The sequence below is a fragment of the Terrapene carolina genome, unplaced genomic scaffold, assembly GCF_002925995.2.
Source record: "Terrapene carolina triunguis isolate 2854851 unplaced genomic scaffold, T_m_triunguis-2.0 Scaffold33911, whole genome shotgun sequence".
NCBI classification, from domain to species: domain Eukaryota; kingdom Metazoa; phylum Chordata; order Testudines; family Emydidae; genus Terrapene; species Terrapene triunguis.
Window position 1 is genome coordinate 13,274,391 of NW_020698262.1, and position 19,454 is coordinate 13,293,844.

Here is a 19,454-nt window from a genome sequence, read left to right on the forward strand (position 1 = left end):
CACCTCCCTCCTGCGCACCTAACCCCTGCCCTGTGCCCCCTTCACCCCAACCTCTGCCCCTCCTCCTGCGCCCCTAACCCCTGCATCCCCCTCCTGCACCCGCATGGGAAAACTGACCTGGATGCAGTGACGGAGCAGCTGGCATTGCTGCTCGCTCCATTCCCCCACTGGACTGCTGCTCCTTTGCCCCAGGCACCCTTAGGGAGCTGTCAGGGGGAGCGAGGCCAGGGCTCCCTCCCGTGTGTGTGTGTGTGTGTGTGTGTGTGTGTGTGTGTGTGTGTGTGTGTAGTGCACTGTCTCTTTAAGAAAGCACTCAGGATCAGGCATCTGCAGGCTTGTTCAGACATAAGCAGCTGCTGCTGGACCCAGAGAGGCAGCAGCACACACAGATTCCCCCTGTCCCGTCACCCCAGCTCAGGGGAGACCGGGTACACAGGCGGGGGGAGGGGGACACCCCAATATCAGCCCCCACCCCTCACACAGCAGACAGGAGGATGCTCCCAGTCCGGAGTGGCCAGGGGCTCCAGGGAGAAATGGGGCAGGGGGAAAACAAGAGCAGCAGCGGCTGCACAAGGCCATGGAGCGGGGGCGGGGTGTGTGTGTGGCTGGGCAGGACACCCCTGCTCTGGAGAAGTCACCTGGTTCGGCTTTTCATCCATCTGCCCCCCTGCAGCTCGGGTCCCTCCGCCCCCACTCCAGATGCTGCTGCTCCACCAGCCCAGCTGGCTCTCAGCAGGTCAGGTAGGATTCAGGCAAACCCTGCACAGGGCGCCCCCTTTGTCAGGCCGCCGCCCGTACCGCCCACTCGCAGGGACGGCCCTGCTCCTGCTTATGGTCTTACAGTTGCAATACCTAAGTAGTAGATAATGTTTTCACCCCTCAGCTCACAGAGAGCCGGTACTTATAAAAGCAGTTTTGCTTTCTGGCTTTCAAATCCATTGGCTTCATATGACCACAGTCTAAGGTTCCAAATCTTGAGTTCCTAAGCACCGTTTAAAAGTCTGGTCTACACAAATACAGCAAAACCCATTTATAATATAGTTGTCCCTACAGCAAGGCTCAATTTTGTAATCTTAAACGTGTTCCAAAGGCATTCTAAAGCCAGGTACACAGCTGGGGTCCCATCTTGACTATAACACAGAACTGTGCTTTGACTATGTTGGAGGACACCCAGGCTTGACTTGGCTATATCTGTAGCATTTCCGTTTTATTGTTTCATAAAGAGAATGGAGCCAGAAGAAATAGTGAGGGTAACTCACCACTGGAATGTGAAGCTTGCTTAGCGGCTTGCCATCCAGCAGGTAGGACCCTGTATAGGTGACATATTCAGCGTAACACTGGGGAGCTTGGGGAGTGATGTAGCAGAGGATTTTCCGCTTCTCTTCAATCTTTTTCCTGATCTGAAGATACTCAAAGTACGGGTTTGATCTGTCACTGTGATAGGGCTCAATGTCGTCCAGTTTTATGGCATCTACAATCGCTGCCAGTGTTTGCTGTATCATCTCTCTCGTCTGCTGGGTGGACGTGTTAATCTGCTGCTGTAGCTGCTGGCTGGAACGCTGGAACCTGCGTTTACGTGGATGTTGGGCTTGAGCATCGTCTTCCTCGGTCACTCGCCCTTTTGCACGTGTGGAAGGTGCAGAAACTGGAGGAAACTCTTTCTCAGAAGGCGCAGTGTTCTGTTTATTTTGATTGGCCAGCATTTGAGCCCGGTTCCTGGTAATTCGTTGTGGGATCTCTTCTATTTTGGGTGGTTTGGAAACTTCTGCTACTGGTTTTTGTACTGGCTCTATGGTGTCTACTGGAGTAGTCCCTTGGGGTGTGTCTGTCTGGGTGGAAGAGACTTGGCTCCCACTTCGTACTGCAGCACTGTCTTGCACGATCCCACTCTCAGCAGTGTTCGCTTGTGCCAAGTTGCTTTGAGATCCACTCTCCGCTGCACAGTTTGATGAGGGCAATTCTTCATGGTTTGTTTCTGTCTCTTGTTTCTCTGGCTGAGCAAGCTCTATTGATACAGTCTGTTGAAAACTCTGTGCCTCGGACTCGTCTAATCTTTTCTCTTCTGGTACATTCAATGCTTCCGAGGTAGCTTCTGGTGCAATCACTTCCGATTTGTGTTCCTCAGACTGTGGCTCTGGTTCCACAGCCAGTAAGTTACTTGGCTGATTAAGCGGTAGCTCCTCCTGCTCACTGGAAGCTGCGACAGACACACTCACGTTTATGACCCCAGTATTTATGACTTCTGGGGCAGCTACTGAGCTTTCTTCAATCGGTGCCACTTCAGTCATTTCCGCATCCGGAACATCTTTAGCTTGGAGCGGCAATTCTGGCAACGAGAAGGGACCAAGGTCTAAGTCATCTTCTGAGTTTGTGAATGGATCAGGCCACGTTACTGGCTCTTCCAGGTTTACAGGTGCAACGCTACTGTTTTCCAAGTAACTGTTTTCCAGAGTGTTAACAGCCTCTGCCTGAGTTTCTGTTGGCATGCAAGGGGGTTCTGAAGGCATCTCGGGAGTTTCTTCTGGAAGAGGCTTGCAGTTATTGAAGAAAGTGTCTAGTCTAGTAGGGGACATGTAAGGAGCTTGCTCTTCTGCAGTTGCCATTTCTCCTGGAACTGCTTCTTCAGCATCTTCCTTTACTTCATCCAGCCCCGGTTCAGATACTGACAATGGATATGAAATAGGAGAAACTGGGTATGGAGAATCTGTAGAAATAAAGGGCACGGGTGCAGGATGCATTGGGTCCAGTGAACAGAATGGCTTAGGGGATTCAGGGAACCTCTGGGGAGATTTCATTAGAAGTTCTGATCCCACTGACCAGCTGACAGGGTGGTCAGATGGATTACAAATTAAGCTAGGAGGCATGGGAGGATCAGGGTTTCTGGAAGGAGGGTTATCCCAGTCCATATTGTTCTGCTCTGAAATACCTGAACTAAAATGGTTTTCTTCAATAGGTTGTAAAAAGGTAGACTCTGGTGGCAAAATAGAAGCAGTAGCTTGCTGCTCTTCTGTGGTATCCAAAGGCAAGCCAAGATCAGGGGGAAGAGCACTTTCTACAGAAGGTGCAAGCAGCTCATCTCTATGAGAGGGGGAGGATTTTGCTTGTAAACCAGAAAAGATGCTTTCAGATGATTGGACAACATTGCCAACAGGAGCACAATGCAAAGTTTCTACTTTAGGTGATGGAATTCCATAGTCAGATGAATAATACCCTGGAGACATACACTGAAACTTTTCTGGAGGAACAGAAGGAAGAGGGACTTTTTCCTCCATCAAATGCTGCACTGGAGAATCATAATTTGATGTTGCTGGGACACTTTGCTGCCTGAAAAACTTGTCTCCAGCACTGAACTCATCTTCAGGGACCCTTCTTATATCTACAGAGACTGAACGATAAAGGTTTGTGGAGGGTATCGTCCTTGTTGGAGTCTGACTTGGATTGTCAGGGAGTCCACTCGAAGCATTTGCATATCTGTCAAAAAAGGATGGAGAACATGCATTCATGGACATTGTGGATATGGGCAGAGAGTGCTGAGAGTCAGCACAATCAAACATCAAATCTGTGTAATCTTCATTGCTGCACGAAGGAGTTCTTGGTGTCTGCATCACTTCTTCATAGCTTGGACAAGAAACTACAGAAGCTGGAGCTGGAACACCTGTCGGCCTGTTCTGATCTGGCCTGGGAGAAGCAGGTAAAATTTCTTTCAGCTGAGGGCCAGTTATCCAGTCTTTTGAATCTGTCCCCACAGAAGGCTGTGGCTTATTATCTGGTGACAATATGGGAGTCAGTGGACCTAGTTCTTTGAGCTTTTTGTCCTTTAGCTGAGTATCTAGCGCTAGTGGTTTCTTTGTGGTCAAATCCAGACTCCTCTTACGCATCTCTTCAGAGGTTTTAATTTTATCTTTTAATTTGGGATCTCCAGATCTGTGCCTCATCTTCTCCATTTGCTTCATTCTCTCTTTGTGTCTTTTGTGGCGCTCCTCAATTTCCAGGTCTTTTTGGCTCAGCATCCTCTCAAAGCTGGTCATCATTAGATCACCATCACCCAGAAGCTTCTCTCTAGGCCTGTTATCTTTCTTGCTACCATCTTTGGACAATGTTATTTTATCATTTCCATTGCTGATCTTTAGAGACTCTGTTTTGTCTTTCTCTTGGTTTTCCTTGAGTTTCTCCTTCAGTTTGGTTTCACTAAATTTGAGGTTCTCCTCCTTTGATTTATCTTTGAATGTGATAACTTGAGGGCTATCCTTGTCTTTAACCACAGACTTCGTCTCATCTTTGTGATGTTTAAAGAATCCATCTGTATGTTTGTCTCTATGCTTTTCCTTTTCATCCTTCCATTTTTCCTTGTGTTTTTCTCTCTTCTTCTTCTCTTTGACTGTGCTGATGGTACTGGAACCATAAGTCTTTTCCTTTTCTGCCTTCTTTGAGAGCTCTCTCTCAGGATCATTTTTATCTTTCTTTTCAGAAAACAAATAGTCAATGCTTTTGTCCAGTTCTTCCTCAACCTCTGCTTTCATGCTGTAGGAAATGCCAAAAGTCTCCCCATCCACAGAGAATTCTTTTTCATACTGACTGGAATCTTTTCTGTTGCTGGAGTCTTTAAATTCATCCATTTTCTCTTTTTTCTCTGTTTTTTCCTTCTTTGCTTTCTCTTTCTCGTGACTTTTCTTTGATGAAGATGAGGAATGCCTGTGCCTCTCCTTCTCCTTGAGTTTGTCTTGCAAGCAGGGCAAAGGAAGAGAATCTTTATACTTTTCCTCAGAGGCATCCATAAGAGAAAGGTTAGAAGACTCAAAGAGGTTGGTTAGTCCTGGATCTTGTCCTCTGTCTGTGAAGCTATCAGAAGAAATCTCACTTATTTTATCATTGGAGTCATCTCTATATTCATTGAGGGCCTCCTCCTCCAATTTTTCCAACAGGCTCTTCTCTGTCTCTCCTCCTTTTGAAGACTTCTTTTCTTTGGAATGTTCTTTATCCATCTTTTCCTTATGCTTGTTTTTTACCTTCTCCTCGGCAGCATGCTTCTTTTCGGCCTTTTCAGGGAGCTTTTGCTTGTTTTTCTTTTCTTGGGTGGAGTCTACTGAGGTTCTGTCTTTCCTGTCTTTATACTTCTCAGCAGAATCTTTATCCTTCTTCTCTTTGTGTTTTTCAAAGAAACTCTTCTCTTTTTTCTCCTTCCCACCTTCTGCTAATCCTTTATCCTTTTTCTTCTCTTTAGAGTCTTTATCTTTCTGTTTCTCTCCTGAATGTTGCCTGTCAGAAGAGTACTTTCTGTGCTTGTCGGCAAGATAAAGTTCCTTTTCAGCAGCCATGCTATCATCTTTTTCTTGTAGACTGTCCATTCGATGCAATTCACTCCCAATGGCCTCACCAATTTTGAATCCGCTTAAGCTGTAGTCATCCTTCTCATCTTCGCTTTCATCTGTGAAGATATCTGCAATGCTGTACCAGCTTTTCTCTTTTCCTTTTTTCTCATCTCTTTTCTCAGAGAAGTCCTCTCTATCTCCAGAGAAGTTTTTCTCTTTCTTCTCTTTGATATAGTCAAAAGAAGTCTTCCTTTCTTTGTCTTTGTTATGCAGATCCTTGTATTTCTCCTTAGTATCTTTTTTCTCTTTAAAGCTTTTATCCAGTTCTTTGTCTTTCTGGTTTTTCTCAGCAACAACTTTTTCGTTTTTCTCTTTATCTGCTTCTTTGGATTTCTCCTTATATTTTTCTGGTTTCAGTTTCTCTTTCTTGTCCTTATCAGGAGCATCTTTCTTCTCCTTATCTTTCCCTGAATGGTGCCTTTCCCCACTCTCCACATTTTTTCCACTGAATTCAGGGTCAGATTTCTCCTTGAATAATGTTTCACAACCATATTCTTTAAACTCATCTCGATAGGGCTCCTCTTGTTTAATTTTTATGTCCTTTCGGTCTTTACAGCTATCAGAGGACTCTTTTCTCTCTTTGTTGATTTCACCTGGATCTTTTTCCTTTCTCTCTTTAATGCTTTCTGCAGAATCTTTCCTTTTCTTGTCCTTTTCAGGCAGATAACTAGGAGTGACTTTATGCTTTTCAGTTTGGTCCTTTTTCTTCTCAGGATTTTTGTCGATGCTTTCTCTCTCTCTCTTTTTTAAGAATGTATCCTTTTCATTGCGTTTTTCATTGTATTCTTTCTTTTCCTTTGTTTTATTCTCCTTTTTCTTGTCTTTAATGTCTATGATAAGTTTTGCCATGCCGTCATTTTTAATCTCCCTGAAGTCTGTTACTGGAGAATCCCAGCTATCCTCGCCTTTGAAATCAAAGGACGAATCAGATGACAAATCAGAAAACCATCTCTCTTGCTGATCATCAGAAAGGCTGAATTTTGTGTCCTCACTTTCCAGCAATTGGCTTTTGTTACTAAACTCATCAAATCCAGGCTCTTCTTTGTAAACTTTTTCTTTTTTACATTTTTCTTTCTCCTCTTTGAAGGTTTTTTCTTTCTCCGATTTAGTAATTTTCTCCTCCTTCAGATCATTCTTCTTTTCAGATTTTGATGGCTTGTCCTTTGATTTTTTCTTTCTCTCCTCCTTGTGTATTCTAGGTTTCTCCTCTTTGGGAGACTTCTCCTTTATGGGTTTCTCTTTACTCGACTTCTCCTCTCTGAAAAATTTGCTGATGTCTTTATTCCCCTCTTTGACTTTTTTTAATGATTTCTCTTCTTTGGAGGCTTTTCCAGTCTCATCTTTAAACAACCACTCCTTCTCCTCCGATTTACTTTTCAGTAGCTTTTCTTCCTTCTTACAGTGTTCTCTCTCATGTTTTAACACTTTTAATTTATTTTCACTTGGACTTTCAGTCTCTATCAAACCCTTGTCAGGCTTTTGCTTAGAGTCCTCATATTCAAAAGAAAAAGTTTTGATTATTTTAATGTCTTGGTTGACCGGGCATTGTCCCTTCTCTTTGTTTTTGTGTTTATGTTTCGTTTTATGCTTTTTAACAATCTTCCCCTCCTTATCCAGCTTTGGAATTGCTCCGTCCACATTGGCATGGAATGAATTCTTCTTCTCAGAGACAGTATTGTGAGAGTTATTTTTCTTTTTGTGCTCCTGCTTCTTTCTCACTGGCTTTAATGACTGTAAGCTCGAATCCTCCGACGTATAGTCTGACTCACTTGTCAGTCTCGTCCTTGTGGAGTCCGATAAGGAACTGACATCTGACCATGCCGGAGAAGATATGGTTTTCCAATTGTCTGTCCTCCAGTGCTTGGAGTGCTGGTCTGTAAGATTAGGGTTATGTTTCTGTGAAGCTAAACTCCCATGAGAAGAGGTGGAAGAGGCAGACAGAGAGTTGAACAAGGACGATTCCTTTAGCACTAGCCTAGAGTCCTTTACACAGCTAGAGCTTTGCACAGAGTCTCTATCATCCTCCTCACTCTCCAAATTTTCACTCTCTGATTCAGAGGAACAAAATTTGTCATTTTTTTTGCCAAACCGAACCTCTTTGCTCTTTGTCTCCTTTTTCCGCTTCTTTTTCACTTTATTCTTCTCCTTCTGTTGCTTGGTATTGGAGGGCTCTCGAGTCTTGCTGCTGGGCAGTATCGAGTGAGTCGATAGTCTCAGCTTCTCGCCCGTCCCCACAGCTACACTGGCATCCTCTTCGTCCGACGTGTCTGACAGGATGCGATGGGCAGCTTTCTTTGGTGTAATTGTGTTATTTTTAGTATAGGTTTTTACTTCCATTTTGGGTATGGAAATAAAACTGTTTGCTTTAGTCTCTTTCCTGTAATCCTTCTTCAGCAAATGCTTGTCATCGACAGGCGGGACTCTGTCCTGCTCATCATCCTCATCAAATTCATATTCATCCTTTACCGGCGTGATTGTTTTGGGGGGCTCTTGACTCTTGGTCTTATGTTTCAAGCCTTTTTCAAACTCAGAGTCTGTGTTATTGCCATCGACGGAGCTGGAAGGTGCAAATGAAGGGGCGTCCTCCTCCTCCGAGCTCTCTGTGAGGAAAAAAAAGCACAAAGCATTAGTCCTGTAGGTTGTTTTCAGGAGAAATATGCATTCTTCAGGCCGCCTCTGAAATCCCAAGCTAGCAGTCTCCTTTCCCACCCATTGAACACAGCAGACATCTTGGCTGAGCCTAGAGTGAGCTTAACATTCCTTTGGAAAGACTACCCAAGGAGTTTCAAAACTATGTAGGATGCAATTGAACATAACCCTTTGGGAACACTCGGAGTGAGCACAGTTCTAACCCTGGACCTAACCCCAGGATGCTCAGGGAGGAGCAGTGGCATGCAGTGCATCTCTTGAACTACCACTAAGAAGCTGCCCATCCAGTGCAAGCATTGCAGCTATTAGTCATAACTTTATTGCCTCCAAGCTAGACTACAGCCATTGAGTGGAGCACTGTCTGGAAGCTTCCATACATGCAGAAAACAGCACCTTGCTTTCCCAGGGGTAGGCTGTAATGAACACACAACAGGCGTGCGAGAATTTCTACACTTGCTTCCAGGTGCAAGTCAAAATGCTGGTGACAGTCTTTGAACCCTGAATGATATGGGACCCAGTTACCTGAGGCCTGGCCTCTCCTCCTAGATCCCCAGTTGTGGTAGGTGGAAACCTCTAGGATGCTTTTAGCTGTAGGCTCCTACGACTGAACTCTCCAGGATGAGCGGCAGAGCTCTCTGAGCAAAGGGTGGGGTTTCTAAGCATCTGAACATCTTGACTGTGGACTGACTTGGCTATTGCAGTAGCATGTAGGCGTTTTGGGGCTATTATAACTTCTGTGCATTTTACTGCTTTTGTGGTAGCAGGCTGCCACTATGGCGATAGCCCATGATCCCAACACCCACACAGGTCAGCACCTCACCTGTTGAGCTCTCTTCACTAGATGGATAGGTGGTCTTTCCCAGGAGTAGATTCACCATGGTGGGGGAATTAGCGACTTTTAAAGGTGTCTCTCCCTTCCTGTTGCTTTGATGAGGGTTCCCTCCGTAATGTAACAACAATTTTACCACCTAAAAATGAGAAAAACTTCAAAATCTCAGTACGGTTCAGTTTCGAAGGAAGGTGTTTCAGTCCCCATCACTTTTGTGGGCTGTTCAGACAGACAAGCAGGAAAGAGGTTAGTTTGAGGTCAGAGCTGGCTGGTCATCCTGCCCTGTCACCCAGTGACATGGGCACAGTGATTGAAATGAGGGACAGAGAAAATGGCAGGACAGATTTATGGGGGGAAATGCAAACCTATATTCTGGTAGCAAGCTCCATCCTACAATTCCAAGGTAGCACAACATTTAATAGCACAGGGGCTGGAGAAAGATTCTCACCTGGGAAGATGCAACATGCCTGTCGGTGAAATGAAATGAAATAGCAATTGCCTATACAGATACTACTTGAAGCATAGGAAAATCAAACTCATTTATTTGTAACGAATCACTAAAAAAGGGCTACTAAATCCAGCAAGAACCAACCTTGAAATGCCCATTATTAGCTGCATCATGCAGCGGGGTGTCGTCATCCAACCCCTTTGTGTTGACTTCCGCACCGGCAGCAAGCAACTGCTTTGCAACATCATAGTAACCCCGGTTACATGCCTCGTGCAATGCTGTCCAGCCTGCAAGCACACAAACACTCATGACGTGGCAACTCATTTTTACTGTCGATAATTATGAACAGTATCACAGTAACCAAAATAGATGCTGCTGGCTGCTAATATGGCAGCTTGCCTGCGCTCTGCCTGCTGACACGGAGCTCTTCTACCCAGCCAGCACACGGCACAGCAGGACCTGCGTGGCCAAGACCGCCTGCCCAAGACACCAGCAGCTCTGCTTTGGAAAGCAACTTTTTTTTGCCAGCTCAACATCTGGTACTTGAGTCCATCTAGCTTTTCTGTTTGACAACATAAGGTGCTACAGCCCATTGTCCTGTAGAACTTTCACTCCGCTCTGTGAACTCCAAAAGCAGAGAACGTTTCGTGAATGAAATCAAAGGGCGGCTGATACCTCATGGTGCGCTGCTCTCATTAGATTCAATTGTTTCTCTCTCCTCTAACTCTTTGATAGGAGGAACACTGTCACTCAGTCAGGACTGGGGTTTAGAATTCATCTGTTCATACAGTGTAGCCCCTAGCTGAACTCACAGCCTACAGGTTGTCTGCAACATTTCCACAGCAAGCAATTGTAACATCACAAACAGGGCCATGACTTCTGGAAGGGACTAAGTGTGGAAGCAGATGAACTCTGCAGGAACAAAAGCTCCTATTCGCAAACAAACCTCTGAAGAATGAGGGAAAGAAATGGAAAAATTTCTGTCATACATGGGCAGCAGATTGATTTCTAAGCAGAATCTGTTTGGAAGTTTCCCAGCAGGTGTGTACTACCCCTGGGGTATTCTGCTGATAGCACTGGGTGGGCCACTCAGAACCCTCCATTTGTACTATTAAAAAGGGGTATCTGTGAATGAAATTACTCACAACGAAAATGCACGTCAGTAGAACACTGATGTTAAACATATAGAGATCAAGACTAAGCATATCTATTTAGTACATCCAAAAGCTACTTTAAAAGAATGTTATGGTCACAAAGTCAAGCGCTCAAAAGCTAGGAAATGCCAGAATTAAGGTCGTCCGTGCAACTTTAATTCAGCCCTCCTGTGTGTATAATTATGATTAAGGGTAAGATTGTGTCATGGAGGTCAAGAATGTCATTGATTCTGTGACCTTCAGAGACCTTGTGACATTTTCCAGCCCTGGTGTGGTGGGCCAGAGCTCCCAGATGCCGCAGGCGGCCGCCGCAGTGACGGACCCTGGAACTCCAAGCCTCCAGGGGTGAGGAGTGTTGGACCTCTCCCTTCCGCAGTGGGGCTCAAGCTCTCTTACTCCTCTCCCCCTCACTCAGGCTTCAGCCCTCCCCACCGTCAGCACCATTTTGTCACAGTTATTTTTAGTAAAAGTCAGGGATAGGTCACGGGCTTCCGTGAATTTCTGTTTATTGCACTTGAGACAGACAGGTTCCTTCTCCACGCTGCCTGGGCACCAGCAGAGGGAATACTGAGAGCACGGAGAAACAGGCTCCCTGTTCTCCGTTCTGGTGCCACAGTTGACTCCCAAAAGCTTGAAGGAGCAATTGCAGGAAAAGTCCTGCTTCACCTCTGCAATCCTGGGATGGAGCATGCTCAGTACAGATGGAATGGTCTCAGAATTCAGCGGCCAAACTCTAATCAGTCTCTACTGAGCATGTGCAAATTGAGATTTTTCAGACTTATAACATGGCCTAACTTGGGCAGTTTTACACCGGGGTAGCAAAACGTTTTTCAGCATGTGCAAAATAATGTATTTTCCCAAATCTCATTCTTAAAAACAGCTGAACTTAAAATAAAAACAAAACAAAAAACAAAACCCAGCCTAAGGCAAACACCTGACATGGAAAACTTCAGCACAAATGGTTCTAATTTGACTAAGTTATAAGAAGTAACTGAAAACAGGATCTTATAATAGAAAGTGTTGGGCAAGCTTAACTACAGGCGTTCTTACAAGCTCTACCTATCATCCCAGGGGCACCACACGTCACCTGTCTGAGGGCTTTGCTGGGTCACACTGAATGATTATAAGTGAAGCAAATCACTGCACCTGCCCTCATCTTTCATGAGGATCTAAGACTTGCAAGAACTACAGATCCCAGTCTGCAGTGCTCCATCCTCGTCTGGATGGATATTGCTCAGACCAAAATGAAGCACCTCATGCTGAGACTCTCCATTCCATTGCACCGCCCTAAGCTCTTGGTTCATGCCAAAGGCGTAAGTGCCTGGGGTTAGAAAAATGTCCTATGCACAGGTCATTCTATAACTGTCCATTAGCGGCCATGACAGTGTCTGGGACTGGCCGCTGTCAGTCTCGAGATGAAATACTGGGATGACTCTTGGTCTCATTGGCCTGGCTATTCCTATATTTATTAAAGGCAAGGTGAGATACTGGGCACAACCAAAACCGCTGACCGCACTTGCTCCTGGCTTATGAATACAGATCACTGAACTGCAGCTGGACTTGCTACCTGCAAAGTCTTTAACGTTGACATCTGCGCCCTCAATGATGAGTTCCTTGATGCGCCGGGCATCTCCTCGGATGGCAGCTCTATGCAGCCGAGTCTCTCCACGCTCATTTCTCTTATTTACTTTATCTTTGGTTTTGGAGGCAGAGTTAGGAGTTCCCTTCTGACACACTGTAGACTGAGAGGGATGCTTTGGTGTTGTATCTACTGCATGGAGAAGAGAAATACAGTGAAGAACTGCAATTCGAAGGCAAACCAGAGCCCTCAGAGGGAGCTGTTGCAATACTTTTAATCCAGCAGCTGCACTGAAGCACTGGCTGCAAGGCACTCAGAGGTAACTGATCCTCTGAACCAGATGTGGAGACAGAGGAAAGCCTGCGTATGTATAATACAGATATAAATTGTAGGCTGCGCTGAAGCACAGACTGGAGAAGGGTGTAGTAACCCTTGTACAGATTATAGACAACCCTATGATTTCAGAGAGGGCAAAGTGTCTCCTCGTACCCAAAAGTCTTACTTCCAAAGGAAGTGACAAAATAACCTTCCCCATGTGCATGTGAGGGGCTAACTGCCTGGAAGGATAGTGCACACACTTCTTGGGAGAAGCCCTGAATATTCGGAAATTCACTTACTATCAAGTGAGAGTGACTTGAAACTAGATTCACATTAAGAATGACAGCAACAAAAATAAGGTCCCTAGATACTCCACCGTTCTGTATATAAGACAGAAGGATACATAGACAGATCATAAAACACATATAAAACCCCACAGGAGACCATATTGGCAACAGATACTTACTACAGTATATTGAAATATTAATTCCATGTTAAAAACATTTACTACATTATATCTAAAATTACAATACACCATGGTTAGCAGAGTCTAGTTCTTTTACATAAGAAGGAGCATTTAAGAATCCCAGAGATAATCACGTTCTTCCTTTTACTCACAAAAACATCTTATTACTCAATCAACATATTAACCTAGCAGAAAACTTGGAGCTCTGACATATGCTAATGCTCCCGGTAACTAAATTAGTTCTGAGATCTTTAGTGCTAACTAAACAGCATCTAATGTCTTCTACACCTATCTGTCCAACATTATATTATCATTTCAGAATGCAATAAAGGGACATTTGCCTAAATTGGGGTAGGGAGCTGGCGCTTGCATTAAGTGATATTAGGTGAAGATGGAATATTTGGCAGGAGTGAAGCATTTGCATCCCTTAAATTCATTTCCAGACTCTCGTACTGTAGTCTGGAGGCAGAAGAATTATGCTACCAACATTATAAAACATGTCCTGGGTGCCAGGTAAACAACACTGGTCCACATGCTCACCCGTGTCTATTTTGTAACCATGGTTGTTGTTTACGAATAAGCAGAAGCATACCAAGGCCCATTAAATATGAGCTCAGACTCATCCACCCACGCCTCACTTTCAGCTCTCACCTGGGCTATTTGCAGATTCTTCTGCTGTCATCTGCATAAGAAGGGCGACTTGCTGGCGCTCAGAGAGTGGGTAACCAGCCCTGATTCCTGACAGCCCCATTCCAAACAGCAAGCCAGGCTTCCTAGTGGCAGGCTCCTTTTTAATCCTCTTCCGTTCTGGACCCTGCTTTTCTGTGATGCAATCAGAGACAGAAAGGGAAGGGGAAGGTTTCACGCTACGGACATTTCCACAACTGAAATTCACAACCATTTTTCAGACAAGTGCTAATAATAGGTTTCCCCATTCATGTCAGTCGTCTTCTTCGTGTGGCGGATGTAAATGTAGAGCAACAACTATCATTTTACATTGAGATGGTTAAGCCGGATCATTGCGTCTGATAACTCATGTCAGTGTCTTACAGAGTATAATGAAACCACTGGTGAAAAAACCTGGGTTAGAAGCACTGGCCTTTGCCAGCACTGATGCTCTTGGACAGATACCCTCATTCAGAACCGTTAAAAGCCATGGCACTGAAGCACACACCTCACTGGCTGCCGGAGAGCCCTGCAACACCTCCGTACAGTGGAATATTGCCGAGTGGGGAACCTTACCTCAGCATTGCCTGCCGTAGGTCACTTTGCTGGCAGTTTGGCCGTTTCCTAACCGTTTTGTTGTTGTTTAGATTCTCTTTTCCCCCACCCTCCCTAAACAGCAGCACAGGAGGGGGAGAGAATGAACGCACACAGAGGCCAACTGTCAGTACTGTACCTTCCATCTTGCTTCTAGGAACCTCCATTTCATGCCATGGTGCTTCGAGGAGCGTACCAGCCTTATACCACCACAGCATGGACTGAACTGGAGGCATCTAAAAGCAGCAACAGAAAGTGCTAACAAGATACATTGTAACAGCTCTGAAATGTCGCCATCTCATCCCCTTCAGCTAGGGTAGGTCCTGTACTCATCACCGGAACCGTTACAAAATATCCTGTCAATCCCCATGATACAGCGTGGGTAAGACACTGCCCGGCGGATGTCCTCCTGCCAATGTTACTGTCAGTCTCCCTGGGTGACTTCCCATTTACAGCATGTTCCTACATCACCTCAGGTACATTCTTGTGCTGAAGTGCTTATTCAGCTGGGTCCCTTCCCCCACCTACCTCTGTGGAACCAACGAATAGGGAGGGAAGAAACTCTGCAGAACAGTGTTTTGCTCCCAGTAACTAACTGGTCTAGCTGCAGACAACTCCTGCTGGGAGGAATGAGGGTGCTGCCCAGAGCCCAAGTTTGTTTGTGACCTACAATGTGTGCAGGAACAACGCTAAACCCAGGCCTCTTCCCACATCGCCCATCACTGCTCTCACCAGCAAGCGTTACATCCTAGAGATAGCCAGTGAGAACTAGACCCTAAAAGCACGATGGGATTTGCTACCTCACTCTTGCTTCTTTCAGCTCATATGTACTGCACCTTCCTGAATATACAGCTTCTCATCAGCCGTTTTCTGATTTCCCCTTAGGAAACACTGATCTTTTCCCCATACACCCAGAATTAACCCTTACTCCTGTTCACTTCCCCGGCCTGTACTGACACTCCTGTCAGCAGAACTCTGAGATGGCACAAGTCTGACGGTGTGCTCTCTGTTGCGTCTGCAGAGCAGCATGCAAGGCACTGCAAGTCCCTCAGACAGGGGGGTGGGGGAGGTTGGCTTTATAATCTCCATGTGACAGCTTAAGAAATAAAAATTCGGTTTGTCTGGCCGAGATGTCCCAGCTGATTTTATTTAATTTCTGTCAAAAAAGAGTAAAATAGACAGCAACAGAAAGAGACACCAATTCCACTGCGAGAAATACTAAAATAAACTCCCACAAACCCAACCAAACTCCAGCACTGTCCTAGATGCACAGTGCAAGAACAAAACCACAAGGTAAAGGGGAGAGAGGAGAAGACAGAGACTCTCCACACATCCCTATAAACAAGCCAAACATTAACGTACTGCAGTGATGTAAAACGAATTCTAAGAAGTGCTGTACATGTATGATCTAAGCTGAATTCTGAAAGACCAATAAAGGGCCATTTATAGAAAAAGCAGATAACACCTATCAAATAACTGGTAGATGCGGACGAATGGTTCCCACAGCTGTATCCTCACAAACCATCCTATAATTTTATGTTGAATTCCTGCTAGTGAGATTCTGCTTCAGAAATCTGAGCATCGAAAAAGTGCTTAGTTGCACTGTAGTCTTGAAATAAAAATGTAAAGCCCCTGATGAATTGCCCACAGCTTTGCTGGCTAAATAGAACCTGCACTATTTAACTGATCGTATTCACTTCTCAAAGGAGCAAGCGAGGGGGGGAGGGGGAGAAGAGGGGGTCTTTTTAAGTACGGAAATACCCTTCTTAACTCTTGCAGTTGGCTGGACAGCAATACCCCGGGAGGCAGTGCTAGCCAGTAGGGGATAACCTTGCAGAAGTTTTAGTGGAATCTGAGCGGGGTGGCGGGTGTCTAACATAGCAAGTCGGGAAGTATCCTGTTCCCCCTACAGATCTACCTCAGCACCTTTATTTAAATGTAATAGTTTTAAAATACTTTGAGACTTCACCCATGTCCAGCTCTCTGCCAGCTGACCCCCCGCAAGGATCTTAGCATTGTAGTTTATTATGAGATTTCCCTCCCACCCAACAAGCTTTATGAGGGTTGCTAAAACCATTAAGTGGTCTGCAATTTCGTGTAAGAAACCTGGGTCCAGGTGGTTACTCAACAGGCCAGAAAAGAATGGGGATATTACAGTGTCCTGCCCAGTCCTCTTTGGCCACAGGGACGGAGTTGGAGATGCAGACTCTTGAAGCAGAGAGTCAAAAGCAGGAAGTGGGAGTCAAAGTGAGTTTCCAGTGGAATAGATGAGAGACTTACACATAGCGGTTTGTAATATCTGTATCAAATATTTTCTATGGCATTAGATTTGTATAATTCGAGTAGCATTATCATTAGTGAGAGCCTAGGCCAGCCTTCCAATATGCCCAGAGAGTGCAGTGTCAAGCTTTTTGCGTAAGCTCTCGTGAGACTATGCAGCCTTCCCTGCACAGCTTTGCCAATGCACTTCCCTCCTAACCTGAGCAGACCACCATATTTAATTCTTCCTAACTATTCTGTGACTTTTGGATAGGAATAATGGCCACATCAGACTAGAGTGAGATCCCCAAAATTATCCATCAGTGTGAACTCAGGCCTCTAGTGCAGATGAAATGCTAGTTCTCTAACCCATCATGTTGCCCGAGATCTGTTTGTCTTGTTTAGATTTAAAAGGATACTGTCAACTTAAACTAGGCAACTTCCAAAAGCAAGTTACAAGTAGTTTTTCTTGGGACACTGCCCCAAGTCCCTTTGCTGATTTTTGTGGTTTTACAATCACATTTTCCAGCCTGTAAAGTCTCATTCTCTCTCCTCTGTTGCTATATAAACCAGTCACAAAAACAAAAAGGGAAACTGATTGGCCAGCTAACCTGTACAGGGGAATGAGTGAAAATAACAAGGCAAAAGCAAATAAACTGGAAAAATACAGAAATATTTTCTAATCTTTTTTTCAGTTACAGCTATATTAAGTGTCCCTTACAACAACAGTAGGTGAAAAAATGTGATTTGTATGTTGGCATGTCCCTTTAAATTAAAAAGTTGCCACATAGTACCTGAACCAAACGGGCACATCTTTGACAGACTCAAACACAACCATATGTTCCTCACTCACGCTGTGTTGAGAGTTATGAATCAATTAGAAATTGAGCCGTTTCTCTTATTTTTTAACTTTGCTGTCTGACCCAGTGTAACACCAACCCACAATCACTGAATGTCCAACAAAAGGGTAATGAATAAACTGGGGTTCCCAGCAAATCAATATGAAGCGTTTGTAGTGGCTGGAGGAATGGATCACCTGTCTTGCGTTCATCACAGAGTTTACAAGTTCAGATTTAAATACAAAATCATCTGTTTAAGTTTCTCCACTTTCTAACCGGGCTATGTTCAGATACTGACTAACTACTGATTTCTCCCTCTGTAGCTCAACGACATTCTGATCCACTCAAACACAGAGGAGACCGTTGCATCACTCATGCTGTGTATGCCAGTGTACTTCTAGCGGTGGTGATCCAAGAATAACCTATGTTACATAACATGATTCCCTGTAACGTATCCTAAGACAAATTAGATTGTTTATCTGGAGGGTTCCAAGGGATTCTGGAAATGGAAAACTGTTGAAAAACTGAAAGGTTTTTAGATTATAAATTATTACTAAAATTACCCAGGGCTTGGCATGTTCCAGGTGCAAAGTCTGCTACTAGCAGGGGATGCACTGGAAACCTTTGGTGCAAAAATGATTAACATTAGAATTCTACTGCAAGCAATAACTAGGAGATAAGAGGTTAGGCTTTTCACACCACCCTGGAAACAGCTATAAATGTCAAACCAATGCAATCATTTCCAGCCTGTTTGGATTCTGACCATCAGGCCATACTAAAGCATTGAGACCAATCCACAAAGCAAAACAATTATTAAGACTGTCGTATCTATCTAACCCATCCCACCGGGTCTACACATCACAACACATATGCTCTTTTGGATGATGCACATTGCATGGCAATTAGCAAATGGATGAAGTTTGTAGTTTAAGTGCTGCTCATTATTAAATATGTCCAACCAGTCTAATACTCTTCCCAATAGTAATGGTGAAAGCAGAGCCCACATTGACTGGAAGGAGAAGTCTCAGAAAAGAGTCTGAACACATATGTAAGGAACATGTTTTCTCAGCATGGCGTCTTCGGAGTGACAGCTTAACCAGTAAGATGAGTTGCAAGTGGTAAAATGTCGTAACTGTCCATTCAACTATCACTTCCTTATGGAACAAACTACCTAGACACAACTGAAGAAGCAAAGTAAACCAGACCCACTCTCTGTCATTACAGACAGCTATTCTCTTCTATAACTCCACCAGAGAGGTCCTTTGGGGCCATCTGCCTGTCCCAAGTCAGGATAAAGGAGGAGGGTTGGGCGTGGGGCTAGCAACTCCACCCCGTAAAAAATCAACTTGCTACAGAAATGCCAACAATAGAGATAACAGAGACTTTTAGCCTGGAAAAAGAAAGGTCTTCAACTCGAAGACGCATGACGCTGGGTGGTGAAAGTCGTGAGGAAGCCACTAAGCCGATTACCCTTCTTGCAACCAGGAGGATTACCATTGGTACATGGAACGTGAGGACCATGTATGAGTCAAGAAAGACGTCGCAGGTCGCAGCGGAAAAGAGGCCGTCCAAGAAACACCTGGCGACGCAACCTTCAGGCTGATAGCATAAAAATGGGCTATACCTGGAACCAGCTAGAGCAAATGGCCCAGGATAAAGGACTCTGGAGATCTATGGTTGGCGGCCCATACCCCGATTGGGGTGACGGGCATGAGTGAGTGATTCTCTTCTATGATAACAGACTATTTAGGAGTTCCTAGGAAGATGCAAGATGGTTTTCAGCTCTCAAGAGCAGTTCCTGAGAAGACAGTCTCCAAGCTGGGACGGCGCAGTGAGCTGGTGAGGAGGAAGCAACAGCCAGGAGTGTTTGACAAGCTCGTGTGGCCATCTATATATCAGAAGATTTGGTAAAAACACACCTGCTTCTAGTTTTTAAGGGGACATTATAAAGTTGCTTAGATGATGAGAAATACTGTGATGGAATTCTTTAAAGATGCAATAGGAGCTAGAGATTTCTCTATGTCTGCAGTTTCTGTACCTAGAGATTTCTGTCCTGGCTATGTTATAAAGGAGTTGTTCTATGTCACGTATGCATATCGGACACAACAGCAGAGAGATTTCTAAATCTTTACTCCTTCAGACAAAGTTTTCAAGTGTTTTTGTTTGGGTTTTTTAGTGGAGAATGCTGATCTGACAGCCCTAGAAATGAGTCTTCCATTCTATCCTCGGAATAGGAGAAAAACCATGAGCATCAGTGGCGTAAGCTTCCTCTGTGCCAACGTCC

The 19,454-nt window shown here is 44.7% G+C and overlaps 1 protein-coding gene across 3 annotated transcripts in view; it reads right to left on the minus strand.

The window, feature by feature from the left end:
* Positions 1–19,454, minus strand: part of LOC113409644 (ankyrin repeat domain-containing protein 11-like) — a 219,830-nt gene that overhangs the window by 5,913 nt on the left and 194,463 nt on the right. Inside the window, exons 2-7 of one of the 3 annotated variants that reach the window (XM_026663791.2) lie at positions 14,212–14,308; positions 13,464–13,634; positions 12,017–12,220; positions 9,440–9,582; positions 8,839–8,986; positions 1,260–7,969 (exon numbers count right to left, since the gene is read on the minus strand). In XM_026663791.2, the coding sequence (XP_026519576.1) occupies positions 1,260–7,969; positions 8,839–8,986; positions 9,440–9,582; positions 12,017–12,220; positions 13,464–13,634; positions 14,212–14,308 (7,473 nt within the window). The remainder of the gene's footprint in view (positions 1–1,259; positions 7,970–8,838; positions 8,987–9,439; positions 9,583–12,016; positions 12,221–13,463; positions 13,635–14,211; positions 14,309–19,454) is intronic. The other 2 variants (XM_026663789.1, XM_026663790.1) reach the window with 2 other exon arrangements.